Source organism: Poromitra crassiceps (genome assembly GCF_964638095.1).
Source record: "Poromitra crassiceps genome assembly, chromosome: 7".
Classification (NCBI taxonomy): Eukaryota; Metazoa; Chordata; class Actinopteri; order Beryciformes; family Melamphaidae; genus Poromitra; species Poromitra crassiceps.
In genome coordinates, this window is record NC_139628.1 from 48,933,957 (window position 1) to 48,955,729 (window position 21,773).

The following is a 21,773-nucleotide window of genomic DNA, read 5'->3' on the forward strand; positions in this document are numbered from 1 at the left end:
TGTTTAATTGACTCAGCTCTTCTGTTTGATGTGGAGTGTTCGCTGTTTAATTGACTCAGCTCTTCTGTTTGATGTGGAGTGTTCGCTGTTTAATTGACTCAGCTCTTCTGTTTGATGTGGAGTGTTTGCCGTTTAATTGACTCAGATCTTCTGTTTGATGTGGAGTGTTTGCCGTTTAATTGACTCAGATCTTCTGTTTGATGTGGAGTGTTCGCTGTTTAATTGACTCAGCTCTTCTGTTTGATGTGGAGTGTTTGCCGTTTAATTGACTCAGATCTTCTGTTTGATGTGGAGTGTTTGCTGTTTAATTGACTCAGCTCTTCTGTTTGATGTGGAGTGTTGTTCGCTATTTAATTGTAATGGTGCAGTTTGAGTGGTTGTGGCAGACATTGTGATATCAGCAAATATTGTATCGTTGTCCAAATAATCTATATAATATTGCATCGGGATGAAACTTGTCATTTACACTAGAGATGCTGCGATCCGATCATGTGATCGGATATCGGCGCGATATCAGCCAAAAACATGGATCGGATCGGATTCCAGCGAAAATGACCGATCCAAGGCTCCGATATAAGCACTCCATTCCATGACTCCGCTCCAGGATTTCTATCCAGCATGCAGCAGCAGCAGCACACAGAGGCCGCGTTGAGCCTAGGATGACCAGGGCCAAAACGTTGTCTTGCTTCAACATACATTGCATCGCATAAACCATTTCCACCCGCAGGTTTGAGGAGTAGCTAACATAAACGTCAGATAAATACTCTCTATAGGCTAACGTTACCCACTGAGGCAGCTAACATGGCTAATTAGCTAGCTAACAGCAGCTATATCTTTCTCCTCTAACTCACGTTAACGACACGTTAGTTGACTGAGCGAATGGCGCTGTGTACAGCAGGTCGCTATCAAAACGTATTGCACTGAAGAGAAGTAACATTAGAAAATGACAAAAGACTCCTCCAATCTGGCAGTGGAAATGTATGCACAAACAGGGACAGGGCTGTGTGTGTGAGAGAGAGAGACAGGGACAGGGCTATGTGTGTATGTGTCCTGTGTGAGACAGAGTGGGGGTGTATGTGTGAGGAAACAATAATTATTTGTGTCCAGTGTTCACCCATTACAAAAGAAGTGTGTATTTGATTGTTATGTTTTAGTTTTACATCAAATTAATTAGATGAACTAAATCGTTTACATACTATATTACCAAAGCACACACATACATACCTAACCCTAAAAATGTTTGTTGCCTGCTAGCTATCAGACAGCATAGAGAGACTTAAATATGTGCTGTATCGGTATCGGATCGAAATCGGTATCGAATCGGGTATCGAAATTTGATCGGAATCGGATCGGTTTTGAGCTAAAATCTCGAAATCGGATCGGAATTGAAAAATCTCGATTGCAGCATCTCTAATTTACACCCCTATCGTTGATGTGATGAAAGTGGCGTTGAGGTCTTAAAATATATTGAAAGGGTCTTAAAAAGATCTTGAAAGGTCTTGAATTTAACTTCAGGATTCCTGCATATACCCTGGGAATATATAATATCTCATGAAAAAGGTTTGAAATGTCATTCATGAAAATGTGTGTGGAAAACAGTGGACACAGTCCACCGTGTCTTGAACTGAAGCCCACTCCACCTAAACTGACTGACAAACCAGGGCCACCAGCCAATTGTGAAACCATTTGGCTTACACCCAACTGACATCAAAAGACCCCAAGTAAAGCTGTCCAATAGCGCTCAATACTACTGTTCTGTTTTTTTAGAATCAAATTGTACATTATCAGCGTTATTTTAGCATTCAAAAGTAGCGCGAGACCCCTCCCTGGCTGTTCATTGGCTAATGAGTCACGCATTTTGGTCCTCCGCTGACGCCACTCTCTCTCTAGAGGACACTAGAGCCTCTGTGCCAGCAATGCGGACCCTGACCTGGACTAGGTCTGGGGTGGTATACCGTATGAGCCACAGTCACGGGAGTGCGCTTGGTTCTAAACATGCTGCCCATTTGACTAAGGTGTGGCTAAGAGCAGGACTTCACTGCATGTTTAGAAACGGCTATTGAGAACCAGCTTGTCGCCCCCCCGCCAAGAAGCACAATTACAAGCCACGCTGATTATTATTTAATTTGTTAATTTATTTATTGTCGTATGCAGCATTAATGATTAATCGATTAATTGATCGCTAAGGTGCTCGACTAATGGTTAAGGAAAATGTATGCAATTCCCATCTCTAGTAAGTGCATGCTTCCTCCAATATATGTGCACTCGCCAGCCGCTTCTTTTCACCTGACAGCCGGGAGTTTCAGCAACCAGCACTCACACCCCACCGGCTTCCCACCCGCAGACACGGCCAATTGTGTCTGTAGGAACGTCTGACCAAGCTGGAAGGACCGTTGCCGGGAATTGACCCTGTGTCTCCGCGGTGGCTGGAGAGTGACCTTTGACCTCCACACTACCCAGACCCCTGGGCCATGCAGAGTGACCTTTGACCTCCACACTACCCAGATGCATGTGCCATGCAGAGTGACCTTTGTGATGCAGTGACATAACAGTCTGTCATGTCTGAGATGAAAAGTAGACGTTACTCAGAAAGGCTTACTCTGTGCCTTCATGGAGCTTGCGTCAGTGTTACAGTACAAGGTGAGAGCAGTGATCGCCAAATGTTGGAAGAATAAGAGTGAACTGTCATCGCTGCACAGTACTTAACTTTACAAATTAGGATTATTAGAATGATAGACCTCAACTCGAGCAATTCATTACTTTTCATTATTACACTTTTTTTTTGCAGTTGAGCCATGAAAACTGAATACATACCTGCCAAAACTTCCGATTTTCACAGGAGTCTCCCTATTTTTCACCCTTTCTCCTGCTGTGCTCCTGATTGGTAATTTCTCTCGTTAATTTCCAGATTTCAATCAAATGGCTGCAGCGGACTCCGTTTTAAAGCCAGAGTGAAGTATCTGCCATCATATGAAACTAGAAAGTGCAAGGTATCGACTGGTACCAACTTTGTCATGCTAGCTTGTCGAGAAGGGGGCTAAATAACGCTCCAAATTTAGGTTAAATGTTGAAGGGAAGAAAGGAAAAGGGAAAAACTGGCATGGCCAATTTCCAGGGATGCAAACTAGTCACCTTTAGGTGACAGTCACCTTTTTGATTAAAGAAAAGGGCACTTTGTGAAGGATTTTTGAATGGTCTTGTGTCTGCCCTGGTCTCTGTCACCTTTTTCACTCTCCATGAGTTTGCATCCTTGATTTTCAAGGGGTCCCTCCTTGACCCCCTCACCTCAAGATATCTGAATGAGAAAGGGTTCTATCATACCACAAGTCTCCCCTTTACAGTTAGGGAAGCACGAGCATTTTTCGAAAAGGCAGCATAAATCCACAGACAATGGATTACATCACTGATGGAGCTTTGACAGACCTGATTGGGGGTTGTGTGTACATTTGGCGATAACCTGAGAAAATCCCCCTCTTATTCACAGCCTGATGTTGGCAGGTAAGAGAATTAGAGAGACGGGTATTTTCGACCGTGAATGTGATCAATCTCAAATGGGTCACTTAATTAAGAAGGTGATCATAACAAGGTATTTTCCAACTTGTTTGACCCATTCGTCGCATTGGACGGTGGTTTTCAGCCCAACCGGAGCGTAAACCTGGAAACTAACGACCCGGGAAGGAAGGACCTTATTAGGTCATGATGGAAGCACTCCGGCGGTGTTGTGAAAGTCATGGAGAAGTCATGGTGTTTTAGAGTGGAGACCTGCTGTTTGTCTTGTAGCTGCAGGGAGGTGACAGGTCCTGGAAGCACCTTGTGGTTTCACTGTAGGAAATAAAATAAAAATATATTTTGGTGGCAACCTTTGCTCCCACTGTCTAAAAACTGGGGGCATTTACACAAATCGTGGGGACACTTTCAGTAAGTTAAGTATAGTCATTAGTGCATAACGTTGCTGAAGTGTAGTGTGAACAACAGCGTTGTTTGTGTGTGTTCTTCGTCTTCTTCTGGCAACCAGAGGGTGTGTTAGAGAAATGGAAATTAAGTGAATTCAAAGAAAATAACATTTTTCGAAATCTTGGGGGCCATTCCCCCCCCCCTCCGCCGGATCATGGTTTGTAGGGGCATTCTGAGATTTCTCGGGGCATTTATGTCCTTGCCCCTGGCTAAATTCATATGCTATTTGTATTGTAGCTGCAGGGAGGTGGCAGCGTCCTGGAATCATTCCACGCCCCCTCTTTGTTATCTATGACTTTCCCAAAAGTGACGGCAAACCCAGGGAAGCAGGAGGCGTGGCCAAGGTCAGCTGTGGAGAGTAGGGGTGGGAATCGTTGAGTAACTCACAATACGATATGGTCACGATACTTGGCCCTCGATAACGATATTATCACGATACAGCGATTCTGCGATAATCGATATTTTGGAAGAAATTTAACCTACGATACATCACGATATCTGTGTAACTGAAGAGAAAAAAATACCCCTAAAAGGCAAGAAGCAGGTATTATGTATTTATTAGCAGAATTGACATGAACTCTCTCAGAGTTCACTCACTCATACCATTTTCGATACCACGGAGGAAAAGTTACACATTACCGGTAAGTCTTTTTATTATTATTATTAAAACAAGAAAACCTATATAACCTATCTACCTATATAATTTCTAAAATTAGATATTAATGATTAAACATTTCCATTCATGTAGCCTACAGTATTAATGTTTTTGTTTAAACTACAAACATAAATAAACATCAACTTGAAACTATGTTTCAACTACCACACACAGCATAATATTTTAGCCTGTTTATTAACACGTGCACTGCCAATGACGTGTTGATACGTCAAAAAAAATCCAACGGTTGACTGCCAATGACGTATTGATACGTCAAAAAAAAAATGTGGGATGTGCATCTAACCCTTTTACATCTTCTATATAAATATGGGAGCCACCGAACGTGTACAACCCATTCCACCGACCCACTAAGTGGCGACAGTGCTCTCCAGACTAGAAAAAGCAGAGCCAAAACTGCAGGGGAACGCGCGATTAAACCATTCTCATACTGTAAAATGGATTGGCGAAAACGCTTTCGTTTTCGCGCTGATTGCTGGCGGTGAGGGATTGCAAATTTGCATAATAGATTATGGGTGCAACACACTTTGAAACACGCAGCATAAATAAGACCAGAATCGCAAAAGCTTCATCAAAGCTCTCAACCGAAACCCCAAGAAACGAGCGAGCCCATCCAGACTTGCCCAGCGGCCGCCAGCAGACAGGAGCAGCAGCAGCAGCAGCAGAAACGAGCTTGTGACACGCCCGCTGCAGCCAAGAAGAACACACACGGAGGGAGGAGTTTGAAGGAGAGGGGGGTTTCCTGCTGTTATGGAGGAAATTACTGTTAAAAACTATTGTTTAGATGTCTGACGTCTTACTGATGCCAAAAATGAATGGTTAAAGTGACTGTTCTATCGAATTTCACAAAAAGCCATTTATCTCAGAATAAATTTTCAGACGCTGAAACCATGCTGTATTCTACTGCTAATGCCTACATATCTACTAACTCTACAAACTAACTCTTTTAGACAGAGAAAGCACACATTCTATTAGTTCTTTTGAGATCATTTGTGTTCACAAAATCTTAGCAGAAAAGAATCCTCGGCTCTTGAAAGATGAGCCAGAATCCTCAAAAAAAAACCTTGGCAGAACCTACCTACAGTATAGAAAAAACGGCTGGCAGTGAATGTGTTAAAAGAAAAACGTTTTTTTTTTTAAATAAACATATCGATACTTGGTGCCAGTGTATCGATAACGTATCGCAAGTGGAAATATCGCGATACCGTGAGTATCGATATTTTGTCCCACCCCTAGTGGAGAGAGGGATTTAAGGCGGTGGAGAGTTGGAGGCAGTGCAATATGCCTCTGTTGGTATTCACTCTTGTTTGGAGCTTCCAAGTCCTGGCAGGTGTGTGCCAGTCACAGGTGTGTGTATGTGCTACCACACGTTTAGCTGTGTTGCTCATTCCACCAAGGCACGATCCTTACAAGTTGTACCTCGTTGTAAAGGTGACTAATCAGGCTTTCCAACGATATAAAATACAATACCAGTTGGTATTATTAAAGGGGAGAAATAATCGACCGAAATAATGTTTGTTTCCTAACTTTTTTTGGGGAGTTTACTTTGCGACGTTCATCATCGTTCAAATTTGGCTGGTGGCTTATTAACATAGGTTCCTTTGGTGTGATGAACTCAAAATGCTGGTTTCCAGGGACTTGAAGTTGGAAAATGAGCAGTGTTTTATGGTTTCCAGCGACTTGAAGTTGGAAAATGAGCAGAGTGTTTTATGGTTTCCAGTGACTTGAAGTTGGAAAATGAGCAGAGTGTTTTATGGTTTCCAGCGACTTGAAGTTGGAAAATGAGCAGAGTGTTTTATGGTTTCCAGCGACTTGAAGTTGGAAAATGAGCAGAGTGTTTTATGGTTTCCAGTGACTTGAAGTTGGAAAATGAGCAGAGCGTTTTGTGTGTGCCCTCTGTCCTGTTTCACCACTCCTGACCAGCCAATCAGTGATTTCTCTCACCAACGATCCGATGCCAGAAAAGCCGCCAACAAGCTGTCATCAAAGCAGACTAGACAACAGTGTGGAACACACCACAAATACCACCAGTCCAGCTCTGTCTGGACACATATGGGACCAGTCCAGCTTTGTCTGGAAAATTTTCAATATTTTCATTTTTTTTTTTTTTTTTTTTACAAAATGAATGCCTATGGCAGAAAATACGAAAGACAACGTGTTCTCCTCAATGAACTCTTTATTTCAATGTGTCTCCTCTCCAACACTGCTGTCCCCGGCGCATGCCGGTGTGAATTTCCCATGTTTAAAACTGTTTTGTTGGCACAAAGGCCCGTGCCCAGCCAGAAAACTAGAGACTATATGAAGCTCCACCTCACGTTAGTCGGCTGTGCAATGGAGTGGGGCGAGGAGGAACGAATTCCACCAAAACCTAGTCCACAAACAAACAAAAAAACATTTTTTTTTTTTTTTTTTAATAATTAGAAAATCGATCCAAATGCCACAGGATCGATTCCAATCCTTAACGATCAATTATCGATTTTCGATAATTGATGAACATCCCTAGTCTGGACACCTATGGGACCAGTCCAGCTCTGTCTGGACACCTATGGGACCAGTCCAGCTCTGTCTGGACACCTATGGGACCAGTCCAGCTCTGTCTGGACACATATGGGACCAGTCCAGCTCTGTCTGGACACATATGGGACCAGTCCAGCTCTGTCTGGACACATATGGGACCAGTCCAGCCACTGGGTCTGGACTGGTCCGGCTTGACTCGGCCCGGCAGGTCGGACTCCTCCCACAGTGATGAAGTACCGCTCTCTCTCTCATACAAACCCTCTCCCTCTCTCCCTCCTTTTTTCTTTACCAGTCCCCTCTTCCTTCTCCTCTTCCTATGTACGCGCATACACACACACACACACACACACACACACACACATTTAAGTAGCAGCCTTGGCTTAGAACAAAAGGCCCTTGATGTGTCCCACAGGGCCGCGGCACGCAACGGGTTAATTCTGACTCGCCTTGTGTCTTTGTCAGGGGGAAGAAAGTGTGTGTGTGTGTGTGTGTGTGTGTGTGTGTAAGGAGCGCGTGCTTGTGTGTGTGTGTGCCTGTCTCTCTCCTTCCCTGTGTGTGTGTGTGTGTGTGTGGGGGGGGGGGGTACATGATGGGGGGATGGGCGCCTCAGGTTTGCCACACAGGGTTTCCTACTTTGTCTGGCAGGGACTCGCCGGACAAGGGGAGGGAGGGGGGTTGAGGGGTTAACAGAAAAGGGGTGTGGCTTAAGGTCTTGGCCCTCGCTATCTCTATTTCTCTCTCTCTCGCCCTCACTGACAGGGTTTCCTGTGGCTGAGTGCAGGGGCGGAGTCCACGGAGATGGAGCGATCTAACCACTCCCCCCCCCTTCCCCCTCCCCCCTCCCCCCTCCCTCCAGCTCGCAACAAATTACTCACCCGCCTGAAATTAGGAATGCGCAATCTAGTGGCCGAACACACACACACACGTGCGCGCGCACACATGCACACACACACACACACATACACACATGCACACACACACGCACACACATGCACACACACACACACACACACACACACACACACACACGGTCTCCTATGGCTTCGTTTCTTCATATCGCTTAAGGGCTGAAACATGGCTGTCAGTTGGGTATATGGCGCTCACGATATTTTAGCCTAAGTAAGTCCAGAGTGTCTCTTGTAGTTTTTAGCATTATTCTGAATTATTATTATGAAGCCACACACACCAAATCACAATCGGGACTATTTTTGTCCTCTTAAGCAGATCATTTGGCGAGCCGTCTTCTAATTTGTGACATTGACTAATTAATAACAAGTGGCTCACGTTTGAACGAACATTTACAAAGGCCTTTAAAGTTTACAAAGGAGCAACGGAAATAAACAGCCAACAGCTAAAGTCAACAATAAACGCAGGGTCAGAGCCAGGGAGGTCACATGCAAACTGTTCAATGGTCATCATCACATAAAAGCAGGTTTAGTGGCTTACACTAGTCATTACCAACACATGTAATGTGATTACAGCAGCTGGCTTACACTAGTCATTACCAACACATGTAATGTGATTACAGCAGCGCGTTACACTGCTGTAGAGACACTAGTTTAGTGGTGTGTTGTCATGTTTGATGATGTGTTTCTGCTTCCTTCAGGAGACTTTGATGAGGAGTCCAAGCAGCCAGCCGTGTCTGAACAACAGAAACACCAGCTCAAACACAGAGAGCTCTTCCTCTCTCGACAGTTTGAATCTCTACCTGCCACTCACATACGGTAAGTGTGTGTGTGTGTGGGTGTGTGTCGCGTGTGTGTGTGTGTCGCGTGTGTGTGGGTGCTATAGTACCCCAACAATTACATGAGTGCCATTTAATTTCAACTCTTGACAGCTGCCATGCACAGTTAACACCAAACCGCCCAGTAAACGAACGGTGCTGTCCACAGCTATTCTCTGCTGTTAAGTCAGCCACGTGTTAAAGCAGGGGTGTCAAACATACGGCCCGGGGGCCATAACCACCCCAGCAGAGGGTCCAATCCGGCCCACAGGGGGACTTTGCGCTTTGCTGAGAAGTCCTTCAATCCATTGTGATGCTACTGTGAACCAGAAGCGTCTCCGTCGCGGAGGAAGTTTCATGTGATGCAGCGATCGTTTCTGCGTCCGGTCTATTTTTGACGCGAGCCACGTGCAGCCAGGCATGAAGTCAGTACAAGTTGTGACCAGCGCGGAGCAAAACCGAGCGCTTCTGGTGTGAATGGCCAGGCGTCTGCTAAATCCTGCTAACGTGCTGGTTAGTGCGGATCAGTGTCACAACTTAAGTCAAATCAACGCTAAATAACTGGCAAACCAAATGAATGACTGCAAAACGGTCGACAGTTTTTGGATATACTACTGGTTTTGTAATGACACAAAGCTGGTGTAAAATGGGTGGAATGTTCCTTTAAGCACGCTGGGTCTCTTGTCTCCACAGGGGGAAATGCAACGTCACCCTCCTCAATGAAACAGACGTCCTGGCTGGCTACCTGGAGAAAGAGGTAAGCTCCTCCCACGCATTCACCTGCCACCAGTGCATCCTGAGCGTATCCATGTCTAGTGTGATGGCAAATTTGACATGGTCTCCCCTGATTCTAAGTATAGTTGAATCCCTTGGTTTGACCAAGTAAAACAATTTTTACAAGCATTTTACGCAAGGTCTATGGGAAAATGAATGGCGGATGAAATCCCATGGACAGGGAGAGGGTGTGACTTTGGCACAATTAGGCAGCCAGACCTACGTTAGCCGTTAGCAACGTTAGCATTAGCGTAGCGCCAAGATGATATAGACAGTTTAAGACCATTTCTACTACATTTCTAGGGTTAGGGTTAGAGCTACTGGGTGCTGCACTGCTGTCAGCTGAGCCTAGAGCCGTTCTGCTCCAGTGCGCACTACGCAGCTCTGGTGCGCAGCTCCTACAGCAGGTAAAAAATAAAAAAAATTATAAATAATAATAAAAAAAACGATTTTCGACTTTCAATAATAAAAGTCGATCTTGATAATAAAAACGATTATTCAAAAATCCTAAATTCATTGCCCATTCCTAGTTTAAATGTTTTTGCTGTGGGCTCTGTCCAGGACTGTTTCTTCTACTCGTTGACGTTTGATGTGTGAAGCCTGAGTTTAAATGTTTCAGGACTGTTTCTTCTACTTGTTACTGTTTAAGCCTGAGTTTAAATGTTTTGCTGTGGGCTCTGTTCAGGACTGTTTCTTTTACTTGTTGCTGTTTAAGCCTGAGTTTAAATGTTTTGCTGTGGGCTCTGTTCAGGACTGTTTCTTCTACTTGTTGCTGTTTAAGCCTGAGTTTAAATGTTTTGCTGTGGGCTCTGTCCAGGACTGTTTCTTCTACTTGTTGCTGTTTAAGCCTGAGTTTAAATGTTTTGCTGTGGGCTCTGTTCAGGACTGTTTCTTCTACTTGTTGCTGTTTAAGCCTGAGTTTAAATGTTTTGCTGTGGGCTCTGTTCAGGACTGTTTCTTCTACTTGTTGCTGTTTAAGCCTGAGTTTAAATGTTTTGCTGTGGGCTCTGTCCAGGACTGTTTCTTCTACTCGTTGGTGTTTGACCCCGTCCAGAAGACGCTCCTGGCTGACCAGGGCGAGATCCGCGTTGGATCAAAGTACCAGGCTGAGATCCCTGACAAACTAGCTGAAGGTGAGCCGCAGGCTAACATCAACCAGGCCAGTCCAAGGCAAAACCCAGACCAGAACAAATGTGCTATGTTCACAGCAGGCAAAAGTGGCCTGAATCTGACCCCCCCCTAAGTGACTCAGGTCAGTTTTTTTCCATGACTGTGTGAACAGTACAAGTCACATCGAATGTGACTTTTTTTATCTGACCTGGGCCACTTTCAAATGTGGAAAAACCTGTAACCCTAACTAGAGCTGTGCATCTTCACTGATCTCACGATTCGATACGATTCGATTATACAAGTCTACGATTCGATTCGATTATACGATGCATCTTAAATCGATGCATCACTTTTTCCGCAATACATGATTTATTTTTTCTCACTTTCTTTTTTCTCACTGTGTGGCTACTTTTAAAATAAAAGTGCATTTGGAATTGCATTGTATTATGATCCATAATTAAAATAAACAACTGCATGTACTTACATTCTATTTTATTTGATTATAAAAAATAAAAAAAGATTTTATTTTTTTATTTTTTTTAATAATCGATTTTTGATATTTGTTAATCGATGCAGAATCGTCCACGTCCGCATCGCGATGCATCTCTGAATCGATTATTTTCGGCAGCTCTAACCCTAACCCGTAAAATAAAATCACAGAAAAAAAGGCGAGTTTGGTCACACTGTAAAACAGGGGTCACCAACCTTTTTGAGGTCGAGGGCTACCTGAAGGGTAGAGAGTCATGTCGGGGGCTACCTGTTGAAATTTGCTCGATTTACCTTTAAATGAGTATTATGCATTTAATCGAGACATACACTCTTTTCTTTCACTGTTGTGAAGAAGAACTCTTCCTCCCACTCCTCTTGAAATTGGTAATGTTTTTTCTTTCACTTTTCTGCCATTGTTCTTGCGTTCCATCATTTAGCTTAGCCGACTGATATAATCATTGGCAGCTGGCAGTCGCACTGTCGCAGAGTGAATGACGTAGTGACGTAACGTAAAACTAAACTTTGACCCCAGCCCAGGCGGATCAAAATAGTTAATCAATAATTAATTATACACAGACAATAAATTATACACAGACAATAAACGTTTTTAAAACGTATGCATTGTTAAACAAATTATTTTCTACATTTGTGTGTTATTGTGGGAAGGGAGGAGAAAAACAAATAAAAAATTAATTTTTCTGATTATATTTTTTTTTTTCTTTTTTTTTTTTTTCTTTCTTTCCCATGTGGCTGAGCCTGTTTGTCTGTTTTGTCTTGTTTGTGTAAAAATTTTTTTTTTTTTTTTTTTTTTTTTTTTTTTTTTTTTAACATTTTTCTGAACGTGGCTTGCGGGCGCCACAGCGCCACCCCGCGGGCGACTGGTCGCCCGCGGGCGACTGGTTGGCTACCACTGCTGTAAAACAAGTGCAGATTCTTCTTCTGTGGTGTTTTATGGCAGTTGGCATCCTTTATGTTGCATTACCGCCTCCTTCTGGATTTATCCATCCACTGTTTCCCTACATTCTCTCCAAGCGCGAATTCGCAATAGATATGCGTGACACTGATGATGTCAGGTGTCTGTCACAAATCACTTACCCACAGAGCTATCGTGATTAGGGATGGGCATTTCTAGCAAAAACACTATTCGAAATTCGCTGGCCAAATTCGAATTTAATTCGAAATTCGAAAATAAAAATAAAAATGTAAAAAAAATTAAAAATGATTTTCTTTTTTTTTCTTTTTTGTGTGAGTGAAATGTTGCATTGCAAATTCGAATTTAATTCGAAATTCGAAAATAAAAATAAAAATGTAAAAAAAATTAAAAATGATTTTTTTTTTTTTTTTTTTTTTTTGTGAGTGAAATGTTGCATTGTCTCCCCTGATTCTAAGTCTACGGCTTTATTAATTAATATAAAAAGCTTCTGCTGTGGATTTTTAGCTCAAACAAGCATTGCACCACTGAAGTAAAGAACATGTTACATGACATTGACATTTTCGATTTTTTTTTTTTTTTTTTTTTTTTTTTTTTTTTTTACATTTTTCTGAACGTGGCTTGCGGGCGCCACAGCGCCACCCCGCGGGCGACTGGTTGGCTACCACTGCTGTAAAACAAGTGCAGATTCTTCTTCTGTGGTGTTTTATGGCAGTTGGCATCCTTTATGTTGCATTACCGCCTCCTTCTGGATTTATCCATCCACTGTTTCCCTACATTCTCTCCAAGCGCGAATTCGCAATAGATATGCGTGACACTGATGATGTCAGGTGTCTGTCACAAATCACTTACCCACAGAGCTATCGTGATTAGGGATGGGCATTTCTAGCAAAAACACTATTCGAAATTCGCTGGCCAAATTCGAATTTAATTCGAAATTCGAAAATAAAAATAAAAATGTAAAAAAAATTAAAAATGATTTTTTTTTTTTTTTTTTTTTTTTGTGAGTGAAATGTTGCATTGTCTCCCCTGATTCTAAGTCTACGGCTTTATTAATTAATATAAAAAGCTTCTGCTGTGGATTTTTAGCTCAAACAAGCATTGCACCACTGAAGTAAAGAACATGTTACATGACATTGACATTTTCGAAAATAAAAAACAGTTTTGACAATCATGAGTGGTTCATTAAATATTTAGTAGGCTCAGGTCTGAGTGCCAAAGGGGTGCCAAAGTCACCCCCTCTCCCTCTTCATGGGATTTCATCCGCCATTCATTTTTCCATAAACCTTGCTTAAAATGCTTATAAAAATTGTTTTACTTGCTCAAACCAAGCGATTTGACTATACTTAGAATCAGGGGAGACAATGCAACATTTCACTAATTTTTTTTTTTTTTTTTTTTTTCGAATTTCGAATTTCAATAATAAAAGTCGACCTTGATAATAACAACGATTATTCGAAAATTCGAAATTCGATGCCCATCCCTAATCGTGATATCATCAGTGATGACATTGGCGATGTCATAAATCACTGATAATGTCATATAATGCATAGACATTGCGACACCAGTGACATCATCGGTGATAAGGATTTATGACATCATGGTAGCCATTGTGACAACATCAGTGATGTCATAAATCCTTCCATGCAGAGGCTATAAGTAGGACTGGTAGATTAAACTGCACTCAGTCCAAGTGGCCAAAGAAATGGTGAATGAGCATCCAGAGAGACAACAAGAAAGGCTTACCTCTCCTGACGTGGCTCAAGAAGTGTCTGCTGCCTTGAACAGAAAGACACTTGATGCCTTGTACGGACAGGCGCCTGCTCCCATGTACAGACAAATGCCTGCTCCCATGTACGGACAAACGCCTGCTCCCATGTACGGACAAACGCCTGCTCCCATGTACGGACAGACGCCTGTTGCCTTCAACGGAGCGACGCCTCCTGCCTTGAACGGACAGACACCTGCTGCCTTGTACGGACAGGCGCAGGCCTCCCATGGGAGCAGGCCTCCCTACGGACAGTCGCCTGCTCCCATGTACGGACAGGTGCCTGCTGCCTTGTGCGGACAGGTGCCTGCTGCCTTCTATGGACAGGTGCCTGCTGCCTTGTGCGGACAGGTGCCTGCCGCCTTGTGCGGACAGGTGCCTGCTGCCTTCTACAGACAGGTGCCTGCTGCCTTCTATGGACAGGTGCCTGCTGCCTTCTACAGACAGGTGCCTGCTGCCTTCTACAGACAGGTGCCTGCTGCCTTCTACAGACAGGTGCCTGCTGCCTTCTATGGACAGGCGCCTCCTCCCATGTATGGAGAGATGCCTGCTGCCTTGTGGGGACAGACACCTGCTGCCTTCTACGGACAGGCGCCTCCTCCCATGTATGGAGAGATGCCTGCTGCCTTGTGGGGACAGACACCTGCTGCCTTCTACGGACGGGCGCTTGCTGCTTTGTATGGACAGACACCTGCTGCCTTCTACGGACAGGCGCCTCCTCCCATGTACGGAGAGATGCCTGCTGCCTTGTGGGAACAGACACCTGCTGCCTTGTATGGACAGGCACCTGCTGTCTGCTATGGACAGATGCTTGCTGTCTGCTACGGACAGACGCCTGCTTCTATGCAAGGCGACGGGTGGGACAGCCGAGGACCCAGACCAGTGCAAGAGGGCGAGCAGGCTGAAGAGTTGTGCGGGGAAGTCCGGTACCCCAATGCCCACCACCCCAACGCCCACCAGCTATTCGTGGGAAATGTCCCGCATGATGTGGACAAGGCCAAGCTCAAGGAGTTCTTTGAACAGTATGGTACCGTCCTGGACCTGAGGATCAAAAGCAGACGGAAGCTGCCAAACTTTGGCTTTGTGGTGTTTGATGACCCTGAACCCGTACAGAAGATCCTCAGAAACAGACCCATCAAGTTCAGAGTTGACGTCCATCTGAACGTGGAGGAGATGAAGACCTGGTTGGCCAGGGAGGGCGATAGGCGGGTCATCCGAGGGCTCAGGCCAGTGCGAGAGAGCGATTTGGAGGTGCGCAGGGTCGTCCGGTACCCCAACACGGCCCGCCAGCTGTTTGTGGGAAACATCCAACATGACATCGACAAGGACCAGCTCAAGGAGTTCTTTGAACAGTATGGTACAGTCCTGGAGCTGAGGCTCAAAAACGGAGGAAAGCTGCCAAACTTTGCTTTTGTGGAGTTCGATGACTCTGAACCCGTAGAGAACATCCTCAGAAACAGGCCCATCAAGTTCAGAGTCGACATGTGTCTGAAAGTGGAGGAACTGAAGACCCAGTCGGCCAAGGAGGCTGACGGCCGGGACATCCGTCCCAGGGGACCCAGGGTCCCCGAGACTCCTAAGGAAGAGTCTGCTGCCTTCTACGAACGGACGCCCTGTCCGGAGTCAGCGATTCCTGGTGAGGACGAGGAAGGAGCGGCTTTGAGCCCCAGGGGTGAGAAGGAGGCTGAGGGCGCCATGGTGGGTCTGAAGCCTGAGACGGTAATGCTGGAGACACAGGCAGACACACACACAGCCGACGAGCAGACAGAGAAAACCACCGCTGAGGCCACAACGCGCACCGCAGAGCCTGATGCCGCACCTGCCAAATCCACCGCCTCCACTCCAGAGGAAAACAGGTTCTCAGTTTCTCCGTTTATTATTATTATTTTATTTATCTATTTATATTATTTATTTATTTTTTAGTTGATCAGTTGATCATCAGCTAGTCTTCCTGAGGGTCCAAGACAAAAATCACATAACTAAAACTACTGTGCATGACTGGTGACCTCGACGCATCACAGGATACATTCAAACAACACCTGCCCCCTGTATCTCTGCCCCAGCCGGCCGGCCTACCCTGCACTTTGTGCAGACGCTCCTGCCTCTCCAGATGACCAAACAAGAAGCAAGGACCAACATCTGGAAAGATGAATTGAATAAACTCGACACCTGAGCCATTGAATAAGCTGGACAGAGGAATGGCATCTACCCCAATGCCTTGCTAGTGGTAATGACCTTGCGTCGGCAAGCTGGAAGTCTTTGTGGAGCAACCACTGATGAAAGCCTGGAAGTACACAACAGAAGACACACATCCAGCTGTGGATCAGTGCCGATGCCCCCCAGTGCAGCCCAAAGGACCTGGCTTAACCGACTCCATCAGCTGTGCCCGATATTGGCAGAACGACATTTGAGATCGCTGCCGACTCGAAAGAAGAAAATAACAATTATATACGTTATGTGCATTCAGACAACGCATTACTTGAAAAGAAAGTGATGTCATTGAAGATGACATTATGCTGATTTGCTGATTGTTAGATACTGCAAAAATGAAAACCACAATAAAAAGAAAACAAACTGCAAACAACAAATTAATTATTGTATCTATTGTGCTTACATAATGGGACCCTGTATCTCCGACCAGAGTTCATCATTCAGCACATACTCAGGGTTTAACACATGGGAGGAGTCAGACAAAATCTTGTTAGCCTGCCGAATGGTGGACTGCACAAATATGTCTTGAGCGGTGAGTGGGTGTGGGGGTATTCTCATGATCTTGAACTGCTATTTCCCAGCCGACCAATTGCAATGATGAGGCCGTTTTCCATACCTATCAAGTTTATTGTCATATACCGGCAACTATGCAAACATCTGTCACCTGCAATTAAATTCTTGTACTCTGAGCCCTCTCACTTCACTGTAGTAAAAAAAACATAAAAAGAACTATCAATAAGAAGCAAAGAGTATTAAAATCAGGTAAAAACATACTTGGCAATAAGTATACCCCCAATTGCACAGCAATCAATCATACAAGACACACAGAGTATCCACACATCAGCAGCGTAAACGGTCTGTGGCTGTGACCTCAGACCTGGTGATGTGTTGTGCTGAGTTGACCACTGAGCTGAGCAACCAAATTGTAATCAGTGAATTTATGTTACTGCAACAGCGATCTTAATCGCAGTATGGATAACAGACATGTACTGTATATTGGAAATATCTGGTAAGCCTTTGCTCGTTCCACAACACTGTAGCGTCTCCTGGAAGTGCTAACCAGCTGGTTAGTGAGCTAGCAGCAGGTGGTGATAGTGCTAACCAGCTGGTTAGTGAGCTAGCAGCAGGTGGTGATAGTGCTAACAGCTGGTTAGTGAGCTAGCAGCAGGTGGTGATAGTGCTAACCAGCTGGTTAGTGAGCTAGCAGCAGGTGATGTTAGTGCTAACCAGCTGGTTAGTGAGCTAGCAGCAGGTGATGTTAGTGCTAACCAGCTGGTTAGTGAGCTAGCAGCAGGTGATGTTAGTGCTAACAGCTGGTTAGTGAGCTAGCAGCAGGTGATGTTAGTGTTAACCAGCTGGTTAGTGAGCTAGCAGCAGGTGGTGATAGTGCTAACCAGCTGGTTAGTGAGCTAGCAGCAGGTGATGTTAGTGCTAACCAGCTGGTTAGTGAGCTAGCAGCAGGTGGTGATAGTGCTAACCAGCTGGTTAGTGAGCTAGCAGCAGGTGATGTTAGTGCTAACCAGCTGGTTAGTGAGCTAGCTGCAGGTGATGTTAGTGTTAACCAGCTGGTTAGTGAGCTAGCAGCAGGTGATGTTAGTGCTAACCAGCTGGTTAGTGAGCTAGCAGCAGGTGATGTTAGTGCTGCTAACCAGCTGGTTAGTGAGCTAGCTGCAGGTGATGTTAGTGCTAACCAGCTGGTTAGTGAGCTAGCAGCAGGTGATGTTAGTGCTAACCAGCTGGTTAGTGAGCTAGCAGCAGGTGATGTTAGTGCTAACCAGCTGGTTAGTGAGCTAGCAGCAGGTGATGTTAGTGCTAACCAGCTGGTTAGTGAGCTAGCAGCAGGTGATGTTAGTGCTAACAGCTGGTTAGTGAGCTAGCAGCAGGTGATGTTAGTGTTAACCAGCTGGTTAGTGAGCTAGCAGCAGGTGGTGATAGTGCTAACCAGCTGGTTAGTGAGCTAGCAGCAGGTGATGTTAGTGCTAACCAGCTGGTTAGTGAGCTAGCAGCAGGTGGTGATAGTGCTAACCAGCTGGTTAGTGAGCTAGCAGCAGGTGATGTTAGTGCTAACCAGCTGGTTAGTGAGCTAGCTGCAGGTGATGTTAGTGTTAACCAGCTGGTTAGTGAGCTAGCAGCAGGTGATGTTAGTGCTAACCAGCTGGTTAGTGAGCTAGCAGCAGGTGATGTTAGTGCTGCTAACCAGCTGGTTAGTGAGCTAGCTGCAGGTGATGTTAGTGCTAACCAGCTGGTTAGTGAGCTAGCAGCAGGTGATGTTAGTGCTAACCAGCTGGTTAGTGAGCTAGCAGCAGGTGATGTTAGTGCTAACCAGCTGGTTAGTGAGCTAGCAGCAGGTGATGTTAGTGCTAACCAGCTGGTTAGTGAGCTAGCAGCAGGTGATGTTAGTGCTAACCAGCTGGTTAGTGAGCTAGCAGCAGGGGATGTTAGTGCTAACCAGCTGGTTAGTGAGCTAGCAGCAGGTGATGTTAGTGCTAACCAGCTGGTTAGTGAGCTAGCAGCAGGTGATGTTAGTGCTAACCAGCTGGTTAGTGAGCTAGCAGCAGGTGTTGTTACTCCCATGATGGAGGCTTTTCCACCTGACAAGAAAGCAATTCTGGAGGAAACACAACAGATATTGAATTGAGTTGAGTTCAAACAGCCAAATCAATCAAGCTCAACTTTCCAGTCATTCTTTGGTGACACATGAGAAAACATACAAGCTTGACAGAGCAGGAAATGTGTTTCGAGAGCCTTTTCGACTGGCGAAATAGATGGAAATAATCCATAAAAAAAAACCTTCCTGGACGTGACACTTCCCAAAGTTTCCAGGTGAAGACATAACCTGTCCCTCTTTTAGTCTTAACCCCCCCGTCTGTCCTCGTCCCCTCTCTGTCTCAGTTGAATCAGACACGCGTGTCCAGGAGAAGCTGGAGACCAAGGTGTGGGACCCCGACAACCAGCTCAAAGACCCGCAGATCGACCAGTTCCTGGTGGTGGCACGGTAAGGCCCTGCCATCTGTTACCCCACATGCCTTAATCACTAGGTCCTGTTGCCATGGCGACCGCTGACTCTACCCCCCCGACAGGACGCTTCTCCTAGAGGAGAGGCGTGAACTGGCACCCAGTTTGATAACCTCCCATATGGAGGAGTGGGTTTGATTTCCCCCCTGATTTGCATAAGAGATCGAGGTAACACTTTGACTTGAGGGTGCAGTATGAGAGAGGACTGACATATACATGACATGACATGACATGACACATGAAATGAACATGAAGGAATCTTTATGAGCGTTTATGACTGTTGTCATTAAGTGTCATTTGGTAAATTATGTCATTGTTAATGCAGCAATGTTGAAATTGTTTGAGACGTCTTCGTTATGACAAAACTTGGTTCATGTCAAGTTGCCATAACAAAGACATTGACATGTTATGTTGTCTTGGTTACTGTCAAGTTGTCATAACGAAGACATCTCAAACAATGTCAACATTGCATTAACAATGACGTAATTTACCGAATGACACTTAATGGCAACAGTCATAAACACTCATAAAGCCTCCTTCATGTTCATGTCAGGTGTCATGGCATGGTTATGAGTGTCATGTCATGTGCATGACAGCTGTCATGTCATGGTTATGAGTGTCATGTCATGTTATGACAGTGTCATGTCATGGTTATGACAGTGTCATGTCAGTCATCATACTGCACCTTTCAAGTAAAAGTGTTATCGAGATCAAATGATCAGTTAGTTTATCATTTCCAAGTTAAACTCTTGCAAAGTGTAGCGTTATGACATCCAAGTCAATCTAACAGCCGTTTTGCCTCAAGTCTGTTTTTGGAGGGAATCATCCTGTTGGCAGTGAATTGGTCCTTTGTTGGTAACGTCAACCAAACACTCCATCTAGTGGCCGTTTAATGAAACCTCAGGGCCTTTTGCACAAACACTTCTATTGGTTAAAATGTCACTATTGCAAATGTTGTGTGCTTTGTAAGACTGTTGGTCAGAGATTGATCAGTGATGGTAACCAGAGATGGGACAGTAACTAAGTACATATACTTTGTGACTGTACTTTAGTTGGATCTGACAACTTTTTACTTTTACTCCCTACATTTTAAGACAAATATCTGTACTTTCGACTCCTTACATGTTCAAAACAGGCTAGTTACTTTAGTTTCTTTGCACGACAGACAAAAAACATGTAACGTTTCTCTCTCTCGTCTCCCGCTCTCCCACCTTTCACGCTTTATGTGCAGTTTTTGTGTGGGAAAAACCTTATCACACAAATTATTAATCAAAGTATTTCGTTTTTATACATCTACAAACATGTTTCAAGGGGATCCTTTAATTGTCTTTAATAGTCTTCGAATTATACTAATATGATGTGTTTCAGTTAGCTTTGCACAGAAACAGTCGGTATAAATACTTTTTACTTTTATACTTTATTACATTTCAAAGCCTGTACTTTTTTAAACTTTTACTTACCCAATGTGTGTGTGTGTGTGTGTGTGTGTGTGTGTGTTGCAGAGCTGTGGGGACGTTCGCCCGGGCCTTGGACTGCAGCAGCTCTATCCGCCAGCCCAGCCTCCATATGAGCGCCGCTGCTGCCTCCAGAGACATCACACTGGTGAGACACACTGTAGCGGTTTGACCAGTCTTGTACTGTATGTTGTTAAGTCTAGTCAACACCCCACAAAGGAACGAACCCTTAATTAATCATTCAACCAGCATGAGACACAAAGACAAATAATACACACAACACCAGGCAGCTCAAATGCAATAAAGTGTATTTTTTAGAAGGAAAAAAACCCATGTGATCAATAGTTCAGTTCAGTTCAGTTCAGTCCGTTCCACGTTCCTCATCACAAGCACATAAATCCAAGCCGGGCTTTCCCAGACACCGTTTTCATTGGAATCCCAGTCCACATGAAACTGAGTCCACTACGGGATTTCCCGGCTCCCTGCATGAACAAACACGGAAATACTAAGCCAGCAGTTGAAGACAAAATACAAACACCACAAAATGAAGCAACCAGTCAAATAAATTAGTCTTGTCAAAAGGGATCAGCATGCCATTTTGGCCGACTCACATTTGCCAATAGAAGAGGAGTACACTTGGAGAGTCTCTGAAGATTCGGGTCCGCTGGTGTTAGATAAGATGACACCTGGCCACGCGGATTTAACGTAGCGCACCGCCTGGTTCGGCAAACGAAGCCCAACAGCACAAACGGAGGCCCAGCTCCTGCGACCGCTCCCGGCTCCTCGTCAAAGGCATCTGACGCCATACTGTTTTCCAGACGATTTGGCGTGCAGTTTAGACGCACGCCGAACAATGGCGGCAAACTACGATAACATACTCGCAACCACTAATCCTAACCCTTAACCAAACACTAATCCTAACTCTTAACCTAACCCTAACCTTAACCCTAAACCTAACCCCCATAACTTCCACGTAAATGTATTATGCATATTAGATTTATAATGTAAGTGGACGAGGCGAGGTGCGTCTGAACTGCACGCCAAATCGCATTTCCGCGTATCTATTCCACGACTTAACCCCCTCGTGTCATATATACGCATTTCATGCGGTCGGGTTGGGCAAAACAGCTCAAGGGGTACATGAGACGAAAAAG

General features: G+C 44.7%; 1 protein-coding gene across 13 annotated transcripts in view; it reads left to right on the forward strand.

The window, feature by feature from the left end:
- mta2 (metastasis associated 1 family, member 2) overlaps nucleotides 1-21,773 on the forward strand; it is a 56,892-nt gene that overhangs the window by 22,462 nt on the left and 12,657 nt on the right. For all 13 annotated transcript variants that reach the window (XR_014552842.1, XR_014552843.1, XR_014552844.1 and 10 more), the window contains exons 4-8: nucleotides 8,751-8,868; nucleotides 9,561-9,624; nucleotides 10,657-10,774; nucleotides 19,043-19,145; nucleotides 20,668-20,767. Coding sequence is in view for 1 of the 13 variants with exons in the window: in XM_083640251.1 (XP_083496377.1) it covers nucleotides 8,751-8,868; nucleotides 9,561-9,624; nucleotides 10,657-10,774; nucleotides 19,043-19,145; nucleotides 20,668-20,767 (503 nt within the window). In the remaining 12 variants the exon portion in view is untranslated. The remainder of the gene's footprint in view (nucleotides 1-8,750; nucleotides 8,869-9,560; nucleotides 9,625-10,656; nucleotides 10,775-19,042; nucleotides 19,146-20,667; nucleotides 20,768-21,773) is intronic.